The 20,964-nt window shown below is 46.2% G+C and overlaps 1 protein-coding gene across 3 annotated transcripts; it reads left to right on the top strand.

The window, feature by feature from the left end:
- The first annotated feature begins 302 nt into the window (after positions 1-302).
- sec24b (SEC24 homolog B, COPII coat complex component) lies at positions 303-20,707 on the top strand. 3 transcript variants are annotated; one of them, XM_079268030.1, is made up of 24 exons: positions 303-511; positions 1,128-1,832; positions 2,154-2,282; positions 3,602-3,736; positions 7,927-8,010; positions 8,148-8,311; positions 8,677-8,861; positions 8,959-9,061; positions 10,759-10,885; positions 10,979-11,088; positions 11,862-11,974; positions 12,072-12,190; positions 12,354-12,409; positions 12,541-12,747; positions 13,402-13,525; positions 13,956-14,114; positions 14,202-14,375; positions 14,895-15,005; positions 15,444-15,619; positions 16,085-16,222; positions 16,442-16,546; positions 16,911-17,003; positions 17,606-17,709; positions 19,752-20,707. In XM_079268030.1, the coding sequence occupies exons 1-24, from the start codon at positions 409-411 to the stop codon at positions 19,861-19,863; spliced, it is 3,636 nt and encodes a 1,211-aa protein (XP_079124156.1). In that variant the 5' UTR covers positions 303-408; the 3' UTR covers positions 19,864-20,707. The 3 variants fall into 3 exon arrangements, with proteins under 3 accessions (XP_079124156.1, XP_079124157.1, XP_079124158.1); XM_079268031.1 differs by lacking the exon at positions 3,602-3,736; XM_079268032.1 differs by lacking the exon at positions 17,606-17,709.
- The last annotated feature ends 257 nt before the right edge of the window (positions 20,708-20,964 follow it).

The following is a 20,964-nucleotide window of genomic DNA, read 5'->3' as shown; positions in this document are numbered from 1 at the left end:
CCCCCCCCCCCCCCCCCCCCCCACGAAAAAAAACTATACGGATCTACACGATTCACGTGGATGATATATTTTTGATTCAAAACGGTGAATTTCACCGAAAAGTGACAAGTTTGCAGGTATGACAATTGATAAATGGATACAGATATATACGTAGTTGCACAGAACGTCCACCAGAGGGAGTAGAGGGACCACCGACCATAGAGTCCGCTCAAGATCCTCCACATCCCGACTGGAAGCTTCAGCTCTCAGCCGAGCGGAGCTGGCCAGAGTCTGCCCGGGTCTTCACCGACCAGCAGCAACCTCTCTCTGCCGCATCATTCCAGGGGGAGGGGGTGTGTGTTTGAAGAAGCCAGGCTTTTGGGACACCCGTGTATCTGTGGGTATAAAGGAGGACGGGAGGACCGAGCGATGTCTTCTTCTGCGCCGGGTTTCACAAACCTGCACAGCTCCGTCAGCTACAGCCAGAACTCATCGACACCGAACGGAGGAGATGCGCGCGCATACCAGAATGGTACCGCAGGCCGGTTTGAAGGCGATTAGCCAGCTAGCTTAGCGTTTGCATGCTAATAACCCTCTTGGGATGTCAGATAGTTTTGTCTGGCGCTGCTGCTGTTATTATTGTTATTATTTTTGGTACAACTGTTCTCTGGTATTAATCAGATTAATCACATGAATTGTAAGATCAAGATGACGTGTAAAGTTGTATGAAACTGAGGCTTTCGGCTAATGTTAACGTTAGCTAGTTTAAGAGCTAACCTGAAACCCCCATAGAGACAGCTAGCGTTTTAGCTTGTGAAGCTAACGTACAACGATAGCTATTATAAGTGTTGTATCTATACATATATCATTATTTACGCTTTATATTGTGGCTCTGATGAACAACCAGTCGATTAAAAGCACACTGATATAATGTGTTTTTTATTGATGGTGGCTGTCAGGGATAACCGGGTATTAACCCTCTGTGCACTGGAGTAACAGCTGCTAATGAAGCTAGCTGTTTGCAGCTAATGATAACCTCTGTTCAGTACTTGTATGTGTGAGCTTTGGTGGAAGGAGAATATACTACGGTACATGTTGTATAAGTACACTAAACTAAGTGTACATGACAACCCTCTCCCTCTCTTCAGGTCCAGCACAGACATACCAATCCATGCATCCACCTACAGGCTGCTATGGAGCCCCACCTCAACAACAGAACTACCCCAGTCCTGTTCCCAACAAAGCACCCATCACGAACAGTGCCCACAGTGCTAACTACTACCGGAGCAACCACCATCAGCAGCAGCATCCGCAGCAGCAGCACCACCTCTCTCAGCATCATGTAGCAGCCTCCCCATACAGTGCTTCTCCAAGCTCTGCTCCTCCTTCTCAGCCATATGCCACCCTCCCCTCTTCAGCACCACCTCCATCAACTGCCCACTACAACCAACAGCCAGTGCAGAAGCATCCACCACCGTATGCCCCTCCAGGATCCTACTACGGACCGCAGTCATACCACGCTCCCCCAGCACAGCAATCTCACCAACACCACCACCACCAGCAGCAGCAGCAGCAGCAGCAGCAACCCAGTTTGGTGCCTGCACCAGCTGTCGGCCCCGGAGCTCCCGTCTACCCAATCGTTTCGTACCCGTCTGCGCCAGGAAGTAGCCAGTTTGGCACCCTGAGTTCCTCCCAGAGCACCTCCACGCATGGAGTCATGCCCACCCAGATGGGTGCACCCCTACATCAGTACAGCACCACCCGGCCAGCCTCCACAGCAGCAGTGCAGCCTGGGTACAGCGTGGCTCCTCCCAGTCAGCTGGCGCCGACAGTCAATGGTCAAGGAAGCACAGGTGTGTGTGTGTGTGGCTGGAAAGAGAAGAGTTTAAGGCACTTTGTGCATTTGGTGTTGCAGAAGCATGCTAGCTGTATAATGGTGTCAGTCGAATAATCTGCTGCCAACACTTGGATGATTTGGGAATGAGCATTTTCATGTTTATTTCCAGGTGTATGTGTCGCTTAATATAGCTTTTTAAATTAGCTACAGAACTAAATAGAGGACTGGTAGCACTTTAACTGCTGTTTGTAGTTCTTTATTCAGGAGGTAGCGCTTTGTTTACGCAGACCACCATTCCCATGTTTCATCTTTGTGTGCATCTTTCTTCGAACCACAGGCCACCAACACTATGACCAAAGCCACCCAGCTGCTCTGAGCTACGACTCCTACGGCGGTGGTGCCGCAGACCGGCCGGCCTCAGGAACACCCCCCACTTCAGTCCATTCCTCGCCGGGCCACCACCAAGGTAACGAGCATTTACATTTAACTTTTGTTGTTGACTCAACGGCAGCTGTTTTTAGACCCAAGGAAAGTTTCCTCTTGTATGTTCTTTGTGTGCTTCATATGTATGTTTCTGTATGAACAAAGTTTGAAAGAATACTTTAAATGAGATTGAAGTCTTTTGTAAGATCTGTTGAAATGTTGGAGCCAAAAAACGTGAAACTGTTTCCTGTTAGTTTCACTGCTTGCAGAAGAAACTCCTCACCAGTGCTTTAGATTCAGACGGTGTTCTTTTCGTTGGTATTTTTGGTTGAAATTTGGATCGAATTGAAAACTTCCAAAATGTTTCTAACCTGCTTTACTTTGGTGTTTGAACTAAAAGTCATTGGAGGAAAAATGACAGCTCTCGGTTTTGCTGCGCTCTGGATTTTTGTCTTTTCTGGTGCGAACTCTTCCACGAGCCTTTAAATATCAATGTTTGAAGTCCTGCTCTTTACAGTGCAAGTGAGTGTGCAAATGGTTTACATATTCACAGCTGTGTGTGCTGCAGATTACGTGCGGCACATTTTCACACACACACACACACACTTTCAAATGTGCGAGTGTTTATACAAATGTGAGGGTTTCAGGTTGGAACTCAGCAGCTGCTGGTTTATTTAGTTTGTCACTCAGACCTTTTTCAAGCAGGTTAAGACCAAAGGACTCCTGCTGCACCTGCATTTAATCATAATTTGGGTTGCAAAGACCTATTGTCTTTGAAGCTTTGCATAGTCTCACCAAGAGGTGTTTAAGGCCCAACAACCACAACATCACTCCAGAATGTTCACTCTCTCTCTCTGTGCCTGTATCAGTTTACTCTGCCAGTTTTATTTCCCTCTGACAACAAGTTATACAAGAGCAAGACGAACAAAGGACACACCTCCTCTTATAGGCGCGTGTTAAAACACGTTTTGTTGTTGCGCTTATTTCAAGGGCTTAATAAATGCTAAATCAAGTGGTGTAGTTTGTTTTAGAAGTCTAATTTGTCAAAGTCCCACATCGGCAATCATCAGTTTGACACACCGAGAGATAATCAATGCCTGCTTCACACATAATTCTGTGTACGAGCCTCTCGTCCATGCGTGGATGCACACTTGTGTTTAAATGTGTTTAATTTTGGCGTGAACTGTCCCTTTAAAGTCAGTTTGTGTGACACAACGGGGAAACCACCAGCTACTTTAATCAGTCAACGGATGAAGTTAGTTTGTTGCTTCAACACACATCGGTCTGCCATCGGTCACCCAGTCTTGACAGTTTCCTCATGTGCCCCCCCCCCCCCCCCCCCCCCCCCCCCCCTTCCAACAGGCATGCAGTATGGATATGTTGCTAACAGTGGAGCTAGCTCTGCCTCTGCCGCCACCTCAGGCCCGGCCGCAGCCCCCTCGTCATCCAGCTCGGAGGATGATGATGATGATGAGGAGGAGGAGGATGAGGAAGCAGGTCTGCTTTAGCTTTTTATCTCCCCAAAACCCATTCATCACCACTTTCTCCATCCCCATGAACCCACTCGTCTGTGTCCTAAACTAGAGATGCACCGGTTGCAATTTTGCACTGAATTTAGGTGAAGAAGAATCTTATGTCAAGTCTTTTTGTGTGTGTGTGTGTGTGTGTGTGTGTGTGTGTGTGTGCGCGCCGTAAACCCATCATGCACAAGTGTGTAAATTAGATATATGATCAGTGGCTGATCAATCGGTGCATCTCTCTCTTAACGTTCCCATGCTCTTCAACTTTTTGCCATCATGATTTACCGTTGGTCACCGTTTGACTGCTAGCTCTCTCCTCTTCTGTCTCTTCTGCTCTACGTACCAACACGCTTCATCAGTGTGCAGCTGATATTTCTCCCCGCTCTCACTCCTGCTGCCTCCCCACAGTTCAGCCGGTGTTTTCCCCTCCTCACACTCATCAGCACTGACACTGAAATCATCTTTTAAATCTGTGTGTGTACTCTGCGCTCTGTCGCGCCACCTCCGAAAAACTGAAATTAAATTTCTCAGAAAGGTGAGAGGTAAGTGTGTGAGCGCTTCGGTTGCTCTTTAAAAGCCTTCTGGTAGTTTCTGCTCGTCTTCATTGTCTCGCTGTCTCTCACTCAGCAGTCTTTGTGATCGTCTCTCTGCGGAACTCCTCCAATTACCAGTTTCACTGCAATATACACGTCCCGCACCTCTATGGAAGCAACGCAATCATGCTCTAAGTCGACTCAAAGTATTACACGGTTATAAAACCAGAAATTAGAAAAATCAGAAGAAGAAAAAATCTCAATCTAGCTGAAAACGCGAAAGTTAAATTTCTTTGATTTATTTAGTAATAAAATGGAAATACCATTGGAACAATGAGATCTATTTGCGTAACATTTCTTCTAAAGTGTTTCCATCATTGTAAACAAGGAGACTCCACATTGTGTACGTGTTGAACTCTTTACATTTGCACCGCCTCCTGTCGGCTTCATGTAAACACCGCTCAGCTGAAGTCCAACAGAGTTTTGGTCACGTGACCTGAAGCCTTCAAGTTTTTTTTTTTTTACTATTTCAAGCTGAGCTTTGCTTACTTGTCCCGATGGAAGCGTTCAGCACTCGTGACTCGTTCAAGGACTGTCGGAAATCTGAAAACTCAACAAGAGTTTCTTTGTAAACGGTGTGGTGTTTGGCAAATTGAAAGAGTTAAATAGATAAACTCTCCTGAATAGATTTCAGGGTAAAATAGACATTGGCTCCAGCCAGATTTTCTATTAAGTTAATGTCTACATGTAACACCAATATGTTGACGTTACATAACTTGCATCGCTTTAAAATTACATTCCATCACAATTGCATTAATATGCTTACAATCAATAAGGCTGAACTTACATCGCTTTTGTTTTCTGTGTAAAATAAGTATTTTTGACTTGAACAGCGTATTGTGCTGAGCTCAAACAGTCTCGTGTGTGTGTGTGTGTGTGTGTGTGTGTGTGTGTGTGTGTGTGTGTGTGTGTGTGTGTGTGTGTTGTGTGTTCTGCGGATGACTCACACTCTGGATGATGACACAACTCCTGAGGGAAACGCATGTTTAAATGGAGCCTCTCCCCCTGAGAGAAGCTTGTTTTTCCCTCTGGCGATCTCTCTAATTCTCTCCGGTCTCTCTCAGGTTCTCAGCTGCAACCAAATGCCAGCTGTTGATTTGTGGAGGCCACGATAACACCTCAGAATTGTGATATTAATAATGACGTTTTTCCAAACTGATCACTTTATGGCATTCAAAATGACATATGAATAATAACCATGTGTTACATTGTTATCTATTACTCTTCAAATGTGGAAAACAAAATCATTTAATCAATGCTTTGCTTTGGTAATTATTGTTTCATGGATTTGGACAGCAGAATTGTGTAAATGTAATATGATCATATTATTAGGTTCATGGTACCACTAAATAATACAAAGTTTAGAATGTGTCAAATGTTTCTTACTGGGTTCGATTTACTACAAACGGAGAATAAAAAGTTAATCAAGAACAATGAAGAAACTACACTGGTAGGTTACACTTTGGTACAAATATGTATCACTTAAGGCTGCAACGAATGATTATTTATTTAAATCAAATAGAAAATAGAGAGAAAAGTGTCCTAAAGCCAAAGCTATCCTCGTTTTATTCGTGAGAGTTGTGAGGAACAGATGATAAAGGGAACACTGAATGGAGCGCGAGTTACTATTATAACACCTGGCTCGCTCCAGCAGGAAGACGAGGGCGAAGAGGTGTCGGAAGAATCTTTGAGGAGGAGGAAGGCTAAGCTGTCCTCCTCCTCCTCCACAGCAGATAATCCAGCAGTCTGCTAGTCCGAGATAATTGGATCGCGTCCCGTCCAATGAGCCGTCTGCCAGCGGGCTGGCGTGTCTCCTTTAGGCCCACATGGATTAATGGGTTCATTCAAATATTCTACTCTTGTAATCCTTCTTGAAAACCCTATTCGGTAATGAGAGGGAGAACAGCAACAGACCACAATGCAGTGCATCCACGAGACTCGTCTTGTTGTTGTCTGTCTGTGATCGGGTGCAGCAGAGAACCACACACAGAGAGAGAGAGAGAGAGACAGCATGCTTCAAACGTGCACTCATAAGTCACAACTCTTCTGTTTCCTGCTCCCCCTCTTTCCTCCGGTTTGTTCGGCAATCTGGGAAATGTATGAAGTCAATAACAAAGTAAAAGCTGTGAAGCAAGTGGAGGGACAACTCTGTCCCATATTTATGGCGCGCTGTGGAGTTTTCTCGTTAATGTTTAATACTCCGTAAACAAACGTGTTCCTCATAAAACATTAAAGGCGTGTCCGTCCTAGCGTTTGTTTGAATGGATGCCCTCTGTTTGGGTTTGTTTAATAAACGGGAGCAGCTTGTTCCTGAAGGAGAGCCAAGTATGGAAGAAAGGAGCTTCTTGCTGTTTTACTGTAAACATGGAGGAACACGAGAGGACTCTGTTTGCTCCTGTGCTGCGGTTATGTCTGCTTCTAACCATCAGTCAGTGTGACGGTTCATGTATTCGTTCAGTGAGTTATGTTACACAAGCGTCGGTTGTTTTTACGCCGTCTTTAACGGTGATCTAACGTGCCTAATTTCTCCTGGTCCGGTATGTGTCCTGGGAGGAGCACTGGGCATGTGTCTGATTACATTGTTATCTGCGCTATGCTACCTGCATTTAGTTTTTAAGCTTTTGGGAAAGTCCACTGCAGCCATTGCTGAAGTGGCACCGGATTAATGAGGCAACTTCAGCTGTGTTGCACCAACGAGGACGACATTTGTAACTTAAAATCCGGTCGCACCAAACTTGAAAACGAGCTTAAAACGAAGAAAGATTTAACTCAAACGTCAGTTTTAGTCTAAACCTAGATTCAGTTTAATTGCTCTTGCTGTTGCATCAAAACTTACAGCTCCAGTTTAAAATGTGCTCCAGTTTTCACTTTGAAGGGAAAGTTCCGGTGTTTTTGCAGTTGGACTGTGTGATTTACTTTTCTATAGTCGGAGCATTGATTACAGTAGATGGCGGTCGACACAAACCCGGTTTGGAGAACCAGACCGGAGCAGCGCTCTGCTGTGGACGAGGCCGGCAGCGACGCGTATTCAAGATGAGTCACACAGTGGTCGTTCTGTCGCCATCGCATCATCTTTGTAATCTATTCTCATGTTTCTATCCACCGCGCTCTCCTTGTGTTTCCGTCCTCGGAGCCGCTCGTTCCAGACTTAAGTGCATCTTTTCATCGTGTTCACTCTGCCTCATCAGTCGGAGGCCTGAGGGAGTCCAGACACAGCACGCTGCATGGCCAAACTGAAAAATAACTACTCTTCATTCCCTCTAATGTTTCCGGTTTTCTCTCCCTCTTCTTGTTTCATTCTTATTCTCTTTTTGACCCTCCAGCCTTCGTTGTTATTGACTTAAAGTTGTCCTCTTTTTTTATCTCACCGTTTTATCCTCAACTCTTTTTTTTTTTTTAGTTTTGCTTCTTTCTTTGTTCTGTTGTCATTCCCAAAGCTCCTTGTTTATCTTATTTATTTATTTATTTATTTATTTATTTATTTATTTATTTAGATAGATAGATAGATAGATATTGATTGTCTCAAACGCTTCAGTTTTTAATTCCCTCTTGTGTTCTACTCTTTCTCTCTCAGGTGGTGACACTTCCTCCTCCAGCACTGGCAGTGCCTCTCCGGTGCCCAACAGCTACGATAACCTGGAAGGGGGCAGCTATGCAGGTATCACACACATACCGTTCATCTGAATAATAGACACACACACACACCTCCAAAATGTCGTAATCGGGTTAAAACAAACCACCTGTCTTCCAAACGTGCATCAGATGTCTTATGAAGCTGAACTCTCTCTTGTCCAGATTCCATGCCGCCCTCCGACCACATGACCAACCAGGCCGCGCCCTACGCTAGCTACGGTCACCCCGGCATGCAGCCGGCCTACCACCAGGGACCGACCGCCCTCCCCGAGTCGACCCCGTCTCAAGACCCGTACGGCCAGTCCAGCTACCAGCAGTACTCCCAGGTACACATGTTGAATAGATGCAGAGAAGTCTTTTCTGTTTACCAGCCTGGTTTCAGATCTCTGAATTTAAAACCACATCCGAGATGTTTAAGTGTTTCAGAGGTCTGTCGGTGCTTCTGTGAACATCTGTTTCCTCCACAGCCTTCATGGGCCGGACTCAAGTTTGAGTCAAACGGATGGAAAGTCAGCTTTATCTTTTAGCAACTGATGATAAAGTTTATGTACTTGCCTCAACACGTATTAAAGTTTGGCTACAATTTAGGCTTCTTGGACCAGCTGTTGTGTCCTTGCTGTATTGACTCGCCAGTCCTGATTAATCACAGGAGTGTAAATGAGTTATGTCTTCCTCCCTCCCTCCTCTGCAGCCATTCCCAAACATGTCCCAGCTGTCTGCGGCCCTGGGGGGGCTGAGCGGGGTGCCTGAGCTAGAGGTGGCGGCCCTGAGGCCGGTCAACCTGGTGCAGGAGAGGAACCTGCTGCCCCCGAGGCCCCTCTCAGCCCCGGAACCCAACCTCAGCCCCGACCTCAAGAAGGTCAACTGTTGTCCTCAGTAAGTGAAGTGAAGGGGCTCTAACTATTGGCATTTCATATCTGAGACTCTCACTCTGTGATTGTCTTGTCTGTTATCTGACGTGTTTTCTCTTCAGGTCCTTCCGGTGCACCCTGACCAGCATCCCTCAGACCCAGGCTCTACTCAACAAGGCCAGGCTCCCTCTGGGCCTCCTCCTCCACCCCTTCAGAGACCTACAGGTATGATCTGATGGCTGAGCCCCCCCAACAAAAAGCTCAATAAACACTGGAGTATCCAGTGTATGAAGTCTCATGCGAGGTTGTTATCACCACATGGTTTACACTTTTATTTTGTGGAGAAAAGAATCTCATTCTAAGCATATTACCCTGAAGGAAGGACTCCTCCTCCTCCTCCTCCTCCTCCTCGCTAAAGAGTGCTGCAGGAGTGAGTCCTTCACCCGGAAATGAGTCGGCGTTTTTAAACTTCTGGGTCCCTCGTCTGAAACTAAATGTGATTGTGGTTTGATACTGTGGTCCACACGTTTTAAGAGATTTGACGTTTTGTTTCATGCCGTAAAATCCGTCAGTAAATAGACGTTAATTCAACATTGTCTCTGTGCTTTAGCTCCGATATAGATGTATTTGCTACTTGGAGCCCAATTTTAGACCGTGTTTTACTGTGTTATGTTACATATTTTAGAAATACCTGTAAAAACCTATAAATATATATCATGAGCACAGACGTCTACTAAACTTTCAGAGAAATCGACATGTAAAACAGATTTATTAACTGATTTTCAATGTCAAACGCTCCGTTAGGTCTTAAAGTCGGTTGCTAACAAGTGTCACTCGAACACTAGTCCTCCGTCATCTTAGTGGAGGAGACGTGAAGTCATGTGACCGTGGTGGAGTTCCTTTATAGCCCAACGTTAGCGTTTTACTTCCGGCTATTGTATTCTAGCTTCAAAACTCATAAAAGTGGTGCTCATTAGTTATTTTTGAACAAAACGTGTGAACCTTTGTTTGCCAAAAATCTGTCTTTGTCCTCTTGTGAGTACTGGAGCGGTTACGAGTCTGTTGTAGCCCTTTGAGACGAGCAGCTGCAGTGACAGCGGGACAGGCAGGAGGATGATGAGGAGGAGGAGGAGGAAGATAGGTGAGTGTATTTATAGGGGTGTTGGTCGATGTGCTGTCTGAGGGCATGAAGTGACGAAGAACAGGGACGTGAGACACAAGCTGTCGCTGGAAACATTGTTCACTCGAGCAGCAGAAGTTGTGAGTGGGTCAAGTGTATTTTAAGTCCATTTACAAGAGACACGCTCAATAAAATATGGTTTTAGCCTCGATTCACATTAAAGCAGCTGAACAGCCCTGAAGCTGGCCGAGAGCTTCCTCGGTCTCCTGCGGACTTCTGCGTCTCTGTTGGCAGCAGCTGAAGTGCAGGTTCACACTCTGGAACAGACGATGCAGGTTTCACACTCGCTTCACGCTGTGATCATTTGTGTTTGAATTATAAAAACAGACATTGGTTCTCCTCGACCGCTCCACTATTCACCTTGAAGTCCTGCAACCGCTGATCATTGATTAAAAACAGAAATGTCTGTGAATATGCTCTTTGTTTGCTAGCACTTCACAACCTGTGCGAGACGACCTCACTCTGCAATAAATGGCCTGTTCTGAAACGCCGCTACGTGAGAAGGGAAAGTCCTTGAGAAGACATTCATGGAAGCGGAAGAGACAAACGGAGACCACAGTTCTAAAGATTCCACAGAAACAAAGCTCCTCTTCAGTCTCCTGCCGAGGCTCGGATAAAGAGAGGAATGTTTAGGAAAGGTCGCGATTGAGGCTTCACTCGAAAAGAAGCACAAAATGTAACATGTTCAGCTCACGAGACACTTGTACTTTCCCAGTATTTTATTTTCTCCTCCTCTCTGCAGCAGCTGCCGGTGATCACGTCCAACACGATCGTGCGCTGTCGCTCCTGTCGCACCTACATCAACCCGTTTGTCACCTTCCTCGACCAGCGCAGGTGGAAGTGCAACCTCTGCCATCGGGTCAATGACGGTATGAGTGCCGTCACGAGGAAGTCATTACTGAGCCCAGTCGTGTAATTGTTCTGTGTCAAACCTCCTCTCTCTCTTCTTTCTTCTTCTTCAGTTCCAGATGAGTTCATGTACAATCCGGTCAGCCGCTCGTATGGCGAGCCCCATAAGAGACCGGAGGTCCAAAACGCCACCGTGGAGTTCATCGCCTCCTCGGACTACATGGTGAGCCAACGGTTCTTTTCCAACAAATACATCCGTTAACCGAGACGCCTCGATGCGTCTGCCGGCACCAGAAGAGCTCTCGAGGCCTAAACTCTAAACTTGTGCACAGAAATGAACCGAGAGAAATGTGAGGGGTCTCAAAACATGGAGAAATTCACAACATAATAAATAAAGTTGCATCACCAAGCTGTTGTTTTCTCAAACAGCGTTAATTCACTGAAATGTAATGACATTTTAAAAAAGCGCAGATTCATGACGATGTTTCTTTTAAGAAATCTTATCCCAATAATGTCTAACTTTAATATCTCTTTGAGGTATAGTAAGCCCCGCCTCCAGGAAGAAGAAAACAGTCGGTACATGTGTAGTACCGATCATCTTTGTGTTAAGATGGAGCTCCCAAATATTGTTTATTTGTCACGTTACTGTGCGAGGTTACAGGACAGTGCACATCGACCTCGTGTTTGTTAGAATCGTGACGCTGATATTACCGGTGAAGCCAAAAGCTTCTCGTTGGTCTGCTTTACTCACAGGTGTGTGAAGTGCACTGGAGACGAAGCGTCTGTGGCACAAAATACAACGTTAGTTTCTTCTCCTCCGCTGCTGCTTGCATTTAGAGGAAGCTCTGCGAGACGTCTCTTCTGTCCCGATGCTTTCTGCCGCTCTTCAGAGTTGTGAACGTTCATGTGGTTTGATTGTTTGTCCACTAGAGGGCAGTCTTGTAACAATAAAGCCGTCCTATCCCCACTAATCGTGCGTGTTTCTTGTGTGTTCAGCTGCGGCCCCCTCAGCCTGCAGCCTACCTGTTTGTTCTCGATGTGTCTCACAATGCCGTGGAAGCAGGTTACCTTAAGTACTTCTGTGAATCACTTATGGACAACCTGGACAAGTGAGTGCCGTCGACGATGCGATGCCATAAATGTGGCTGCTTCGTGTCTTTGCTTAATGATGGCAGTAAAACATTAACCGCATGTTACGTGCTTCAGGCTGCCGGGGGATACTCGCACCAGGGTGGGCTTCCTCACCTTCGACAACACCATCCACTTCTACAACCTCCAGGAGGGACTGTCCCAGCCGCAGATGCTGGTGGTGTCGGACATAGACGGTACGTCTGCATGCTCTGTTTTTAACCTCTAATAGTTTAGTCTAAGATGAAGCATTGTTAAAGAATTATTCATTATTTTAAAGCACATCCAGCAATAAACGAGGTTTGTAGTCAAGAGGTTGGAAAGCCGCTCAGATTTTACTTGTTTGTTTTGTTTTTTCAGACATCTTCATACCGTCTCATGACAGTCTGATGGTGAACCTGAAGGAAAGCAAAGAGGTACAGACTTCTGTTTTTGTTGTGCACATAAATAGCTCCAACAACACTCTTCTCTTCCCATTGTCTCGTTACTCTCTCATGATTTCCTCTCTCGCTCTCTCTTGCTCTCTCTATTGTACTTCCTCCTCCAGCTGGTCAACAACCTGCTGACGTCTCTGCCGGGCATGTTCAGCGAGAGCAAGGAGACCCACAGCGCGCTCGGCCCGGCGTTGCAAGCCGCCTTCAAGCTCATGTCGCCCACCGGGGGCCGCGTCACCGTGTTCCAGACCCAGCTGCCGACGCTGGGGGCCGGGTCGCTGACGTCGAGGGAAGACCCCAACCAGCGCTCGAGCACGAAGGTACGAGAGAGGCGGCGGTTATGGGTTTATGAGGACTTCTCTTTCTTTTTTCATGATCTTAAAGTCTGAGATTCTGTCTCAGACTTCATTTTCCGATTATGAAACGAGACCTCTAAATAGTGGTGGTGCTGCGTTCCCTGTGATTTATGAAGCCTAAACTATGTGACTACTGAAATATAGCAAGAAGACGACACCCCCTGCTGTGTGGATTCATACTCGTCCTCCTGGCATTCTCAGTGCTGCTGCGTTCAATTTATATTCCTGCCACAACTCACTTTAATGACCAGCCACAACGTCACCGTCTCAGTTTAGAGATGGATCGTTCACTGAGGATCCTGCTGAGCTACAATCTGCATTCCCGTCGTCCCGGGACTGTGATTTATTGATCGTAATCATCTGTTTCATCTGAATAAACTGCCAAGAAGTTACAGCAATAGTGAGCGAAGAACAGATGTGCTTTCTTTCTCAGGAAAGGGGATTTTATGTTAGTTTGCTCAAATATAATCTCCATATAATACCACATCTAATAAATCATTTAGTGAACAAAGTCTATCCAACAGAACAGGAGGCTTTGGTGGTGATTTCTTCCTCTACGCAGCAGAAGACGGAACGAGAGGCCTTCTTGTTGTAATCTGTTGTGTCTTTATTCTCCAGGGAGTTCAGCACCTCGGCCCGGCCACAGACTTCTATAAGAAACTGGCGCTGGACTGCTCGGGGCAACAGATCGCGGTGGATCTGTTCCTGCTCAGCTCCCAGTACACGGACCTCGCTTCGCTCTGTAAGAACACTCGTCAGCATTTCAACCTCCAATGTCGCCTCTCTTTAGGGCCGTTTGTCTGTCTGTATTTGTTCGTAACGTGAAGACAGAAACTCAACAGGCTTAGTTTGAAAACCTCGAAAGAAACGTTGAATGTAAGGTCTGGAATGGAGGCCCAGCACCATGGCGTTAAAGCATCTGTTGGATCTTTTCAGACCACTGCTGCAGCATCATCCTCTTATCTATTGTCGATCCCCTCGCTCAGTAGTGATGGGTAATAATTACACTGCGTTCTCCAAGCTTACTACGGCGTCTGTCCTCAGGCACCTTGTCTTGCCTTTAGGAAGAGAGCCCTGGATACTCAAAGGACAGATTCACCTCAGATGATTAGTTCCTATCACGCTCATAGTGAGTATTTCGTTCATACTTCACCTCTCCTCCTCTTCTTCAGCATGTATCTCCAAGTATTCGGCGGGCAGCATCTTTTACTACCCCTCCTTCCATTACATCCACAACCCGGCTCAACTGGAGAAGTTCCAGAAAGATCTGGAGCGCTACCTCAGCAGGAAGATCGGCTTCGAGGCGGTGATGAGAATACGATGCACTAAAGGTAACCGGCTCCGCGGAGTCAGGCGCACGCCGACGCTCTGTTTCCAAGTGTCTTCTCTACAAAGTGTCTTCTCCACACTGCCCTCAGGTTTATCCATCCACACGTTCCACGGTAACTTCTTTGTGCGCTCCACCGACCTGCTGTCCCTGGCCAACGTGAACCCGGACTCTGCCTTCGCTGTCCAGATGTCGATTGAAGACTCTCTGGCAGACTCGTCTCTGGCCTGCTTCCAGGCTGCTCTGCTCTACACCTCCAGTAAAGGTGCACAGACTCTCTCGCTCTCTCTCTCTCTCTCTCACCTCAAGACGTCGTAACATTTCAGGGAAAATGTCAAAAGACGCTTTCACGTGGAGCGAGAGAACCAATCACAAGACCCCGCTGATGACTTGTTGAATATTAAATACATTACAAGAGCATTGACAAAAACAGCTCCTCGCCCGCCATGTTCCTGGAAACGAATAAGATATCGCCTCTTCGATATAGAAACGTAGATGCCACGTTTGCGCCGAATTGTAGCCGTCAAGATCCGCTAGTAAACAAATACAATGTGTGTGTCGATTGATGCAGACTTATCTACAGAATCGACTAACTTTCTTAATTCTGAACCAATTTTATTGAAATTTGGTTCAATGTGAGAAATGAATGCCGATACATCTGACTTTTCTTTTAAGTAAGACCTTTAAAGCTTCACCTGCTCCAGCAGCAGCTTGTTGTGCTGTTCATGACGATAAATATGAATATTATTACTGTATCTGATGATTCATCCGTCTGTCGCTGTAGGAAAGAGGAGAATCCGGGTCCATACTCTGTGTCTGCCGGTGGTCAACCAGCTGAGTGACGTGTACGCCGGCGCTGACGTTCAGGCCATCACTTGTCTGCTCGCCGACATGGGTGAGTCTGTCGCATAGGACTACAAATCATCCAGTAAAAGACTACAGCACCCACAGTCAGCAGGGCAGTAAGGACGACGGTTGCTGATCGTGCTCGTGAGGGAGCTGGAAGGGAACGGAGTGCATGTAGGAAAGAGACAATGGGTGCTTTTCATTATTCAAGTTGTCTCCTCGCTTCCCTCACTCGCGCCTCTTCCTCACGTCTTAGCTCCTCCCACTGAGGATGAGGAGAGAGGACGCAAGGAAGCATTAGTTAGCATAATTAAAAGCACTGATAGAGAACGATGGAGAATCAGTAGAGGACAACATTTCTCTTTGCAGTAGAAAGCAATGTCTTAAGAAACATAGAAATATGTGCATTTCATGTCCTCAACATGAGCTGCAGGCATTTCACAGCTTTTTTTCGCAACTGCACTAACGTGTCACACTCGTGTTTCAGCCATCGACCGGTCGATAACGTCCAGCCTGTCGGATGCTCGTGACGCTCTGACGAATGCGGTGGTGGATCTGGTGAACGCCTACAAGAGCAACGTGTCCAACCTGCAGCAGACCGGCGTCGTCCTCCCGGCCTCCATGCGCCTCTTCCCCGTTTACATCCTCTCGCTGCTCAAACAGGTGCATCTGTCTGCACAACAAACACTCGTCACCAGTTTATTACTGGCTGCAGACACGCATACCAAACTGTCACGCATTCCACGTTAACGCCCGATCATCCATCTCCACGTCAGGGTTACACATCCTAAAGTATGACCTGCTTTTACATCATCACTACCCTCACACACACACACACACACTAAAAGCTGAGTCTACAGTCATACGGTCTTCCTATATGTTAAATGACTGTATTCATCCACCCAGGACTTGTTCATTAATACACCAACTAAGTACCTCATGCAACCCCACTTCTCATCAAAACTCTGTCTTCAGCAGATTATAACCTGCAGTATCAGTAACTGATAGAAAACTGGGCAGCTTGTGACTATGAAGCCACATCAGGCTTGAAAACAGGAAATGAAAGAAATCCAAATACAGGAAATAAAGATGAACACTCGCACTAAAAAGATATGCGTTTCTTTCCAGAAAGCCTTGCGGACGGGCACCAGCACGCGGCTGGACGAGCGGGTCTTCGCCATGTGCGAGTTCAAGACGCAGCCGCTGCAGCAGCTGATGCGGATGTTTCATCCTGACCTGTACCGGCTGGACAACATGACTGACCAGGTAGGACCCGGAGCTGATGGAGCTGACGAGTCACTTTAGAAATCCAATGTGTGGGAGGGAAGCCCTGAAATAATTAGTGGGGATTCATTATTATTTAAATACATTTAAAATGAACTTACACATTCACTTAAGTTCTTATATCTTTGTGCCTTTGGCGCTGCGAGTGTGAACTTTGAGTCCTCCAACTAATCCATTGCACTGTGTGCGTCTCGCCTGCAGGGGGCGCTGCGTCTGAACGACACCGTGGTTCCTCAGCCTCATCTGCTCCACCTGTCTGCTGACAGAGTGACCAGAGACGGAGCTTTCCTCATGGACTGTGGCAACGTAAGACTTCAGTATTCTTTTGGATAATTGTAAACCTAAATAAAAGACAAGTGCGATGTTCTCCTGACCTTAAGGTTAAGTGATGGCTCAGCCCTTTATGGACGTTTATCACGTCATCATGAACCATAACGTAACAGCAGCAGCGGTACAGCCCAATTGTTCTCAGTACTTCACTTCATTCAGCTTCTCAAAGGCTTAAATCCTCAGTCAACGTCTTACTGTGAGCCAAACGTGCGTGTGTTTCCTTCCACCAATCGGGAGTTTGTGAGTGTTTTTAACATTTCACTTTTTCAGGAGATTTAATCTCGGCGTGTGTGTCAGGACGAGGAGACGCTCTTCACTGATTCTCTGTTTCCGTCTGCAGGTGTTTTATTTGTGGATCGGCAAAAGCTGCGACGACCTGTTCATCCGAGATGCTCTGGGCTGCCCCAGCTACGCGTCAATACCCGCCAACATGGTCAGTAAGACTCTTAACTGCGCAGGCAGCCCTCGTTCAAAACGTGGGTTAAAGATGATGCTTTTATTTTATACCGAGGCGGAGATTTCCCCCGCCTCCAAACATGCCAAAGAAGAACTATGATTGGAGAAATGGTGGGATTGTTTTGCACACCGCCGCCCAGTTTCTGCACGAGTGATGCAACGCAGCGCTGCACACATTTCCCCTGACCATGAGTCACAGGTTTTGCTCCACAATAACGTTTCTCTCTGTGTTGTTGAAAAGAAAACGACTCGTGCAGCAGAACACATTCGCTGTCGTAGCTTTTTGTTTTAACTGTGCAGCTAACTAGAAAGCTCTGTCACCACCGCGCCGTGGGCGTGATGGTGGCATCCAGAACAAACGGCAACCCTCAGCACTTCTTTATGCTGCTCATTGGATTTGTTTGCCGCTTACGAGCCCCGCGTTTTAAACCACAGGCATATTCCTGTTCACCCCTGTTGTGTAGCCGAGACGCCCGCGCGAGTTATCCGTTTCTAATCTGAGACGCGCGGCCGCGAAAACAATGCAGCTGATGTTTTTGGTTCCGCCTCTCTTTCTTTCTCTCTCTCTCTGGATCCCAGAGTCACATTCCTGAGCTGGAGACGACTCTGTCTGAGAGAGTGCGAGCGTTCCTCGACTGGCTGCAGGACAACCGAGCGTTCAGCTCCACGGTACACGTCCTCAAGTAAGCGCCGCCGCACATCTGGATCAACGTCTGGCTTCTGCTCGCACGTCTTCTCGCATCCAGATGCTGGATTTTTAGACAGTCTGAGAGGCTTTTTTTTCTTTTTTTTGGTTTACTTTATTTTTATGTTTTTAAAATGGACCGTAACAGCAAAAAAACGAGTCTCACTTCCTCTTCCACCAACGGTACCAGCTGCCAAAAATTAGGAGTGTCCAGCATCAGTTCCCAAAGTTGTGTGGCAATAAATAAGAATATATTATAAGATAAATAAGAATGACGTTCAGCTGGAAGGACGACAGTTTTAAAAGTGTTCTCTTCTGAGTGAAGGGCTGAGATGAGGATTTATGAAACGCCTTCAGGTTGTTGTTTGTTTGTAGAGCTCTGAAGCAGCCAAACAACACTCGTGTTGTTCTTCTCTCCACCCTAAATGTTTTACACTCAATATATATTGAGGTCAGAGGTCATGATCCTCCTGTAGTGGTGTCTCTTGGGCGGTAAGGCTTTAAGCCTTGGTCATGCTTTGCCTCACTGACGTGAGCTGGCGTTGGATCTGTTACGCCCCTGTGAAGGCTTCTCCTGGCAGTAAGCTGGTGTTCTCCACAGCTGTAGGGGGCAATGTAGCGTCTACAGCGTCGCTTCAGCCCTTCTGCCTTCAACTCGTTAGAACATCTCAAATGTGCACGGACATGAGACCCTCACGGATGAGTCCAGCATCAATCATTCGTTGGGCTGTAGGCTGGTGCTGAAATGATTAGTCAATAAATACAAGAAAATCAATTATTGGTTAAAGTTATTTCATCTTTTTTCTCTTTTTAAATGATTGAATATTTGAGTTGGGACGATTTGAAAACCAGCTATTTTAAAGAAGGTACTTTCTTGCTCTGGGGAACTCTCACATGTTTCCCCTTTTCTGCTCTATTTTAATTAAACTATTCATCAAAAAATAGTCAACAGGAGTTTTTATCTTGAGGCTCTTTGCTGGAATCCAACTGGAGACGTTGCCGTTATAGTTCATGTGCTTTGCCAACAAGAATCCCCGACAGATGATTCTGTATGAAACCATGAAGCAGTTTCAGCCGGACTTCAGCGAGTCCCTGAGTTGATCTGTCGGAGAGAAACGGCTGACAGCGGCGTGGACGTCGTCAGCGATCTGAAACATTTTGCTCTCGACAGAAACACGGTGTGACCAGTTGTGTTTAACTGGAGTCATTCTCCCAGCAGCCATCGCTCTGAGGTTAAACAAACAAACGTACTAAGCAGTGAGCTCATTGATTGACAGCGGCGGTCAGGTCTTCCACAGAGAGTTTCTTCTGTGGCACCGCATGTTTACACCACTTGTTGTTGTTGTTGTTGTTGTTGTTGTTGTTGTGAGGGCCGATGTCGGTGCAAGAAGACAGAGGATGTTTGCATCACTCTGACAGATGAGAAATACGTGTGATGAGATATTGAGATATCTTGAGATAGTTACATTCTAACGGAAACAAGAAGTTTGCCTCCAATAATGGTCAATAATAAAACAACAACAATATGTAAGAGCCTCGAGTGTGAACCTAAAAGGCCTTATTATCAGTTTTGTGGTGTTTTAAAGCTCTTTTTTCGGATTTTATCTTCATAATCCACTGATTACTTTATCAATTTGTTATTTTGCTCATAAAATGAAAGAAAAAAAGTGACAAATGCCCTTTAATTATTTCCTGCAGCCCAAGTTCTGTGTTCAGATGTCTTGTTTTATCCGACGAACGGTCTAAAAACCCAAAGATGTTCAGTTTACCGTCATAAATCACAAAGAAAAGCATCAAACTCTCACATTAGCAGCGCTGGAAACGGTGAATATTTGGCATATTTACTTGAAAAAATGAATGAAGCAGCAAATATTGGCTTTAAATTTCTGGTCAGTTTATGCTTTTCTTCCTGATTTTAAATCAAAATTTTTAAAAAGTGTCTTATTTTTAAAGGTTTATTATATTTGCGCTAGCACCAGCCTTACATAGAATTTGAAAAGTGTCGGTCTAACCCTCCCGTCTCTCTTTTGTCTCCCTCAGGGACGGCTCTTCGGCTAAAGCTACGTTCTTCCAGTATCTGGTCGAGGATCGGTCCGAGTCGACTTTCTCCTACAGTGAATTCCTGGAGCACATCCAGCAGCAAATGTCCTAGTCGGCTCCCGTCGCACAGAGAGAAACTGGCCGCTGGAGTCCTCAAACCAGAGCAAAGATTTGGGATTCCGGCCTCGTAGAGAGCAAGCTAGCGTTAGAAATGATGGACACCCGTCGCTTCTTCAGACCGGTGTTAGCGAGGCGGGTTAGCTCCCGTTCCTCCAAACAGTCTCATGTAACAGATCCCCCCCCCCGTTCATCGGTCAGTCGGAAAGGGGAGGAGGGTGATAGTTGTAGAAAAGAATAAATGAATGAAGGAGGATTAGAGGCTCCTTGCTGCCTCTGAACCACTGCCCCCCCCCCCCCCCCCGTTTAGCTTCTCGTCAAACGCTTCGCTCCTGAGAAAAAAAGGGGAAAGTCGAGCCAAGAAGATGGCGCCTCCACGCGTCTTTAGTTCGATTTGTTTTCGTGAGGCTCACATGTAGCTAGTGCCGTCTCTTTTTTTATTATTTGTATCGTTATTTTTTTGTAATTTATTCCCCTCGTCACTCCCTCAGTTCTATTTCCTTTGTAATACACTGGAGAACAGGAACGAGCGTTCCTTCTGTTGTTTTTTTCCGGCATGAAATACGAAACGCATGTCACCGTTTTGTTGGCTGCTCGTCTGAGCGGCGGGAACAGGACTCGACAGTGGTTGGATGTTTGAACCCCTCCTATTGGCTCCCTCTGCTCCCCCGCGCTGTGTTGTCCAGATCAAACTGCCCGTCCTGTCAACGCTCTACTTTCCAGTTTTGTTTTATTTTTTCCAGGCGCTAACTGAAGTTGCTATCCACTTTGTAACGATTGAAAAAGAATCTTTTATGTGCGATAATTTATGAACCAGCTTATTAAATAAAAAACAAAAACGAGAACTTGTTTCATGTCGTGTTGCCTTCAGTGACAGTAGAATTAACCAGGATTTATTTCTGTGTTTCCACAGTTTCCATGCACAAACACACTTTCTGTGGCTTTCTGCCTCTTGTCCTTTGAAGAGTTCATGTCACGATTCTCGGGCATCATGTGACTTTTCAGGACTTTGACTGATGGCCGTTGTGTTTTACCAGCTTTACATCATCCGTCACTCCCTCCACGTTACATCTCAGTGGATCTCATGACTCCTACA

The sequence above is a fragment of the Melanostigma gelatinosum genome, assembly GCF_949748355.1.
Source record: "Melanostigma gelatinosum genome assembly, chromosome: 5".
Taxonomy (NCBI): Eukaryota; Metazoa; Chordata; class Actinopteri; order Perciformes; family Zoarcidae; genus Melanostigma; species Melanostigma gelatinosum.
This window is presented reverse-complemented; position numbering and strand designations above follow the sequence as displayed.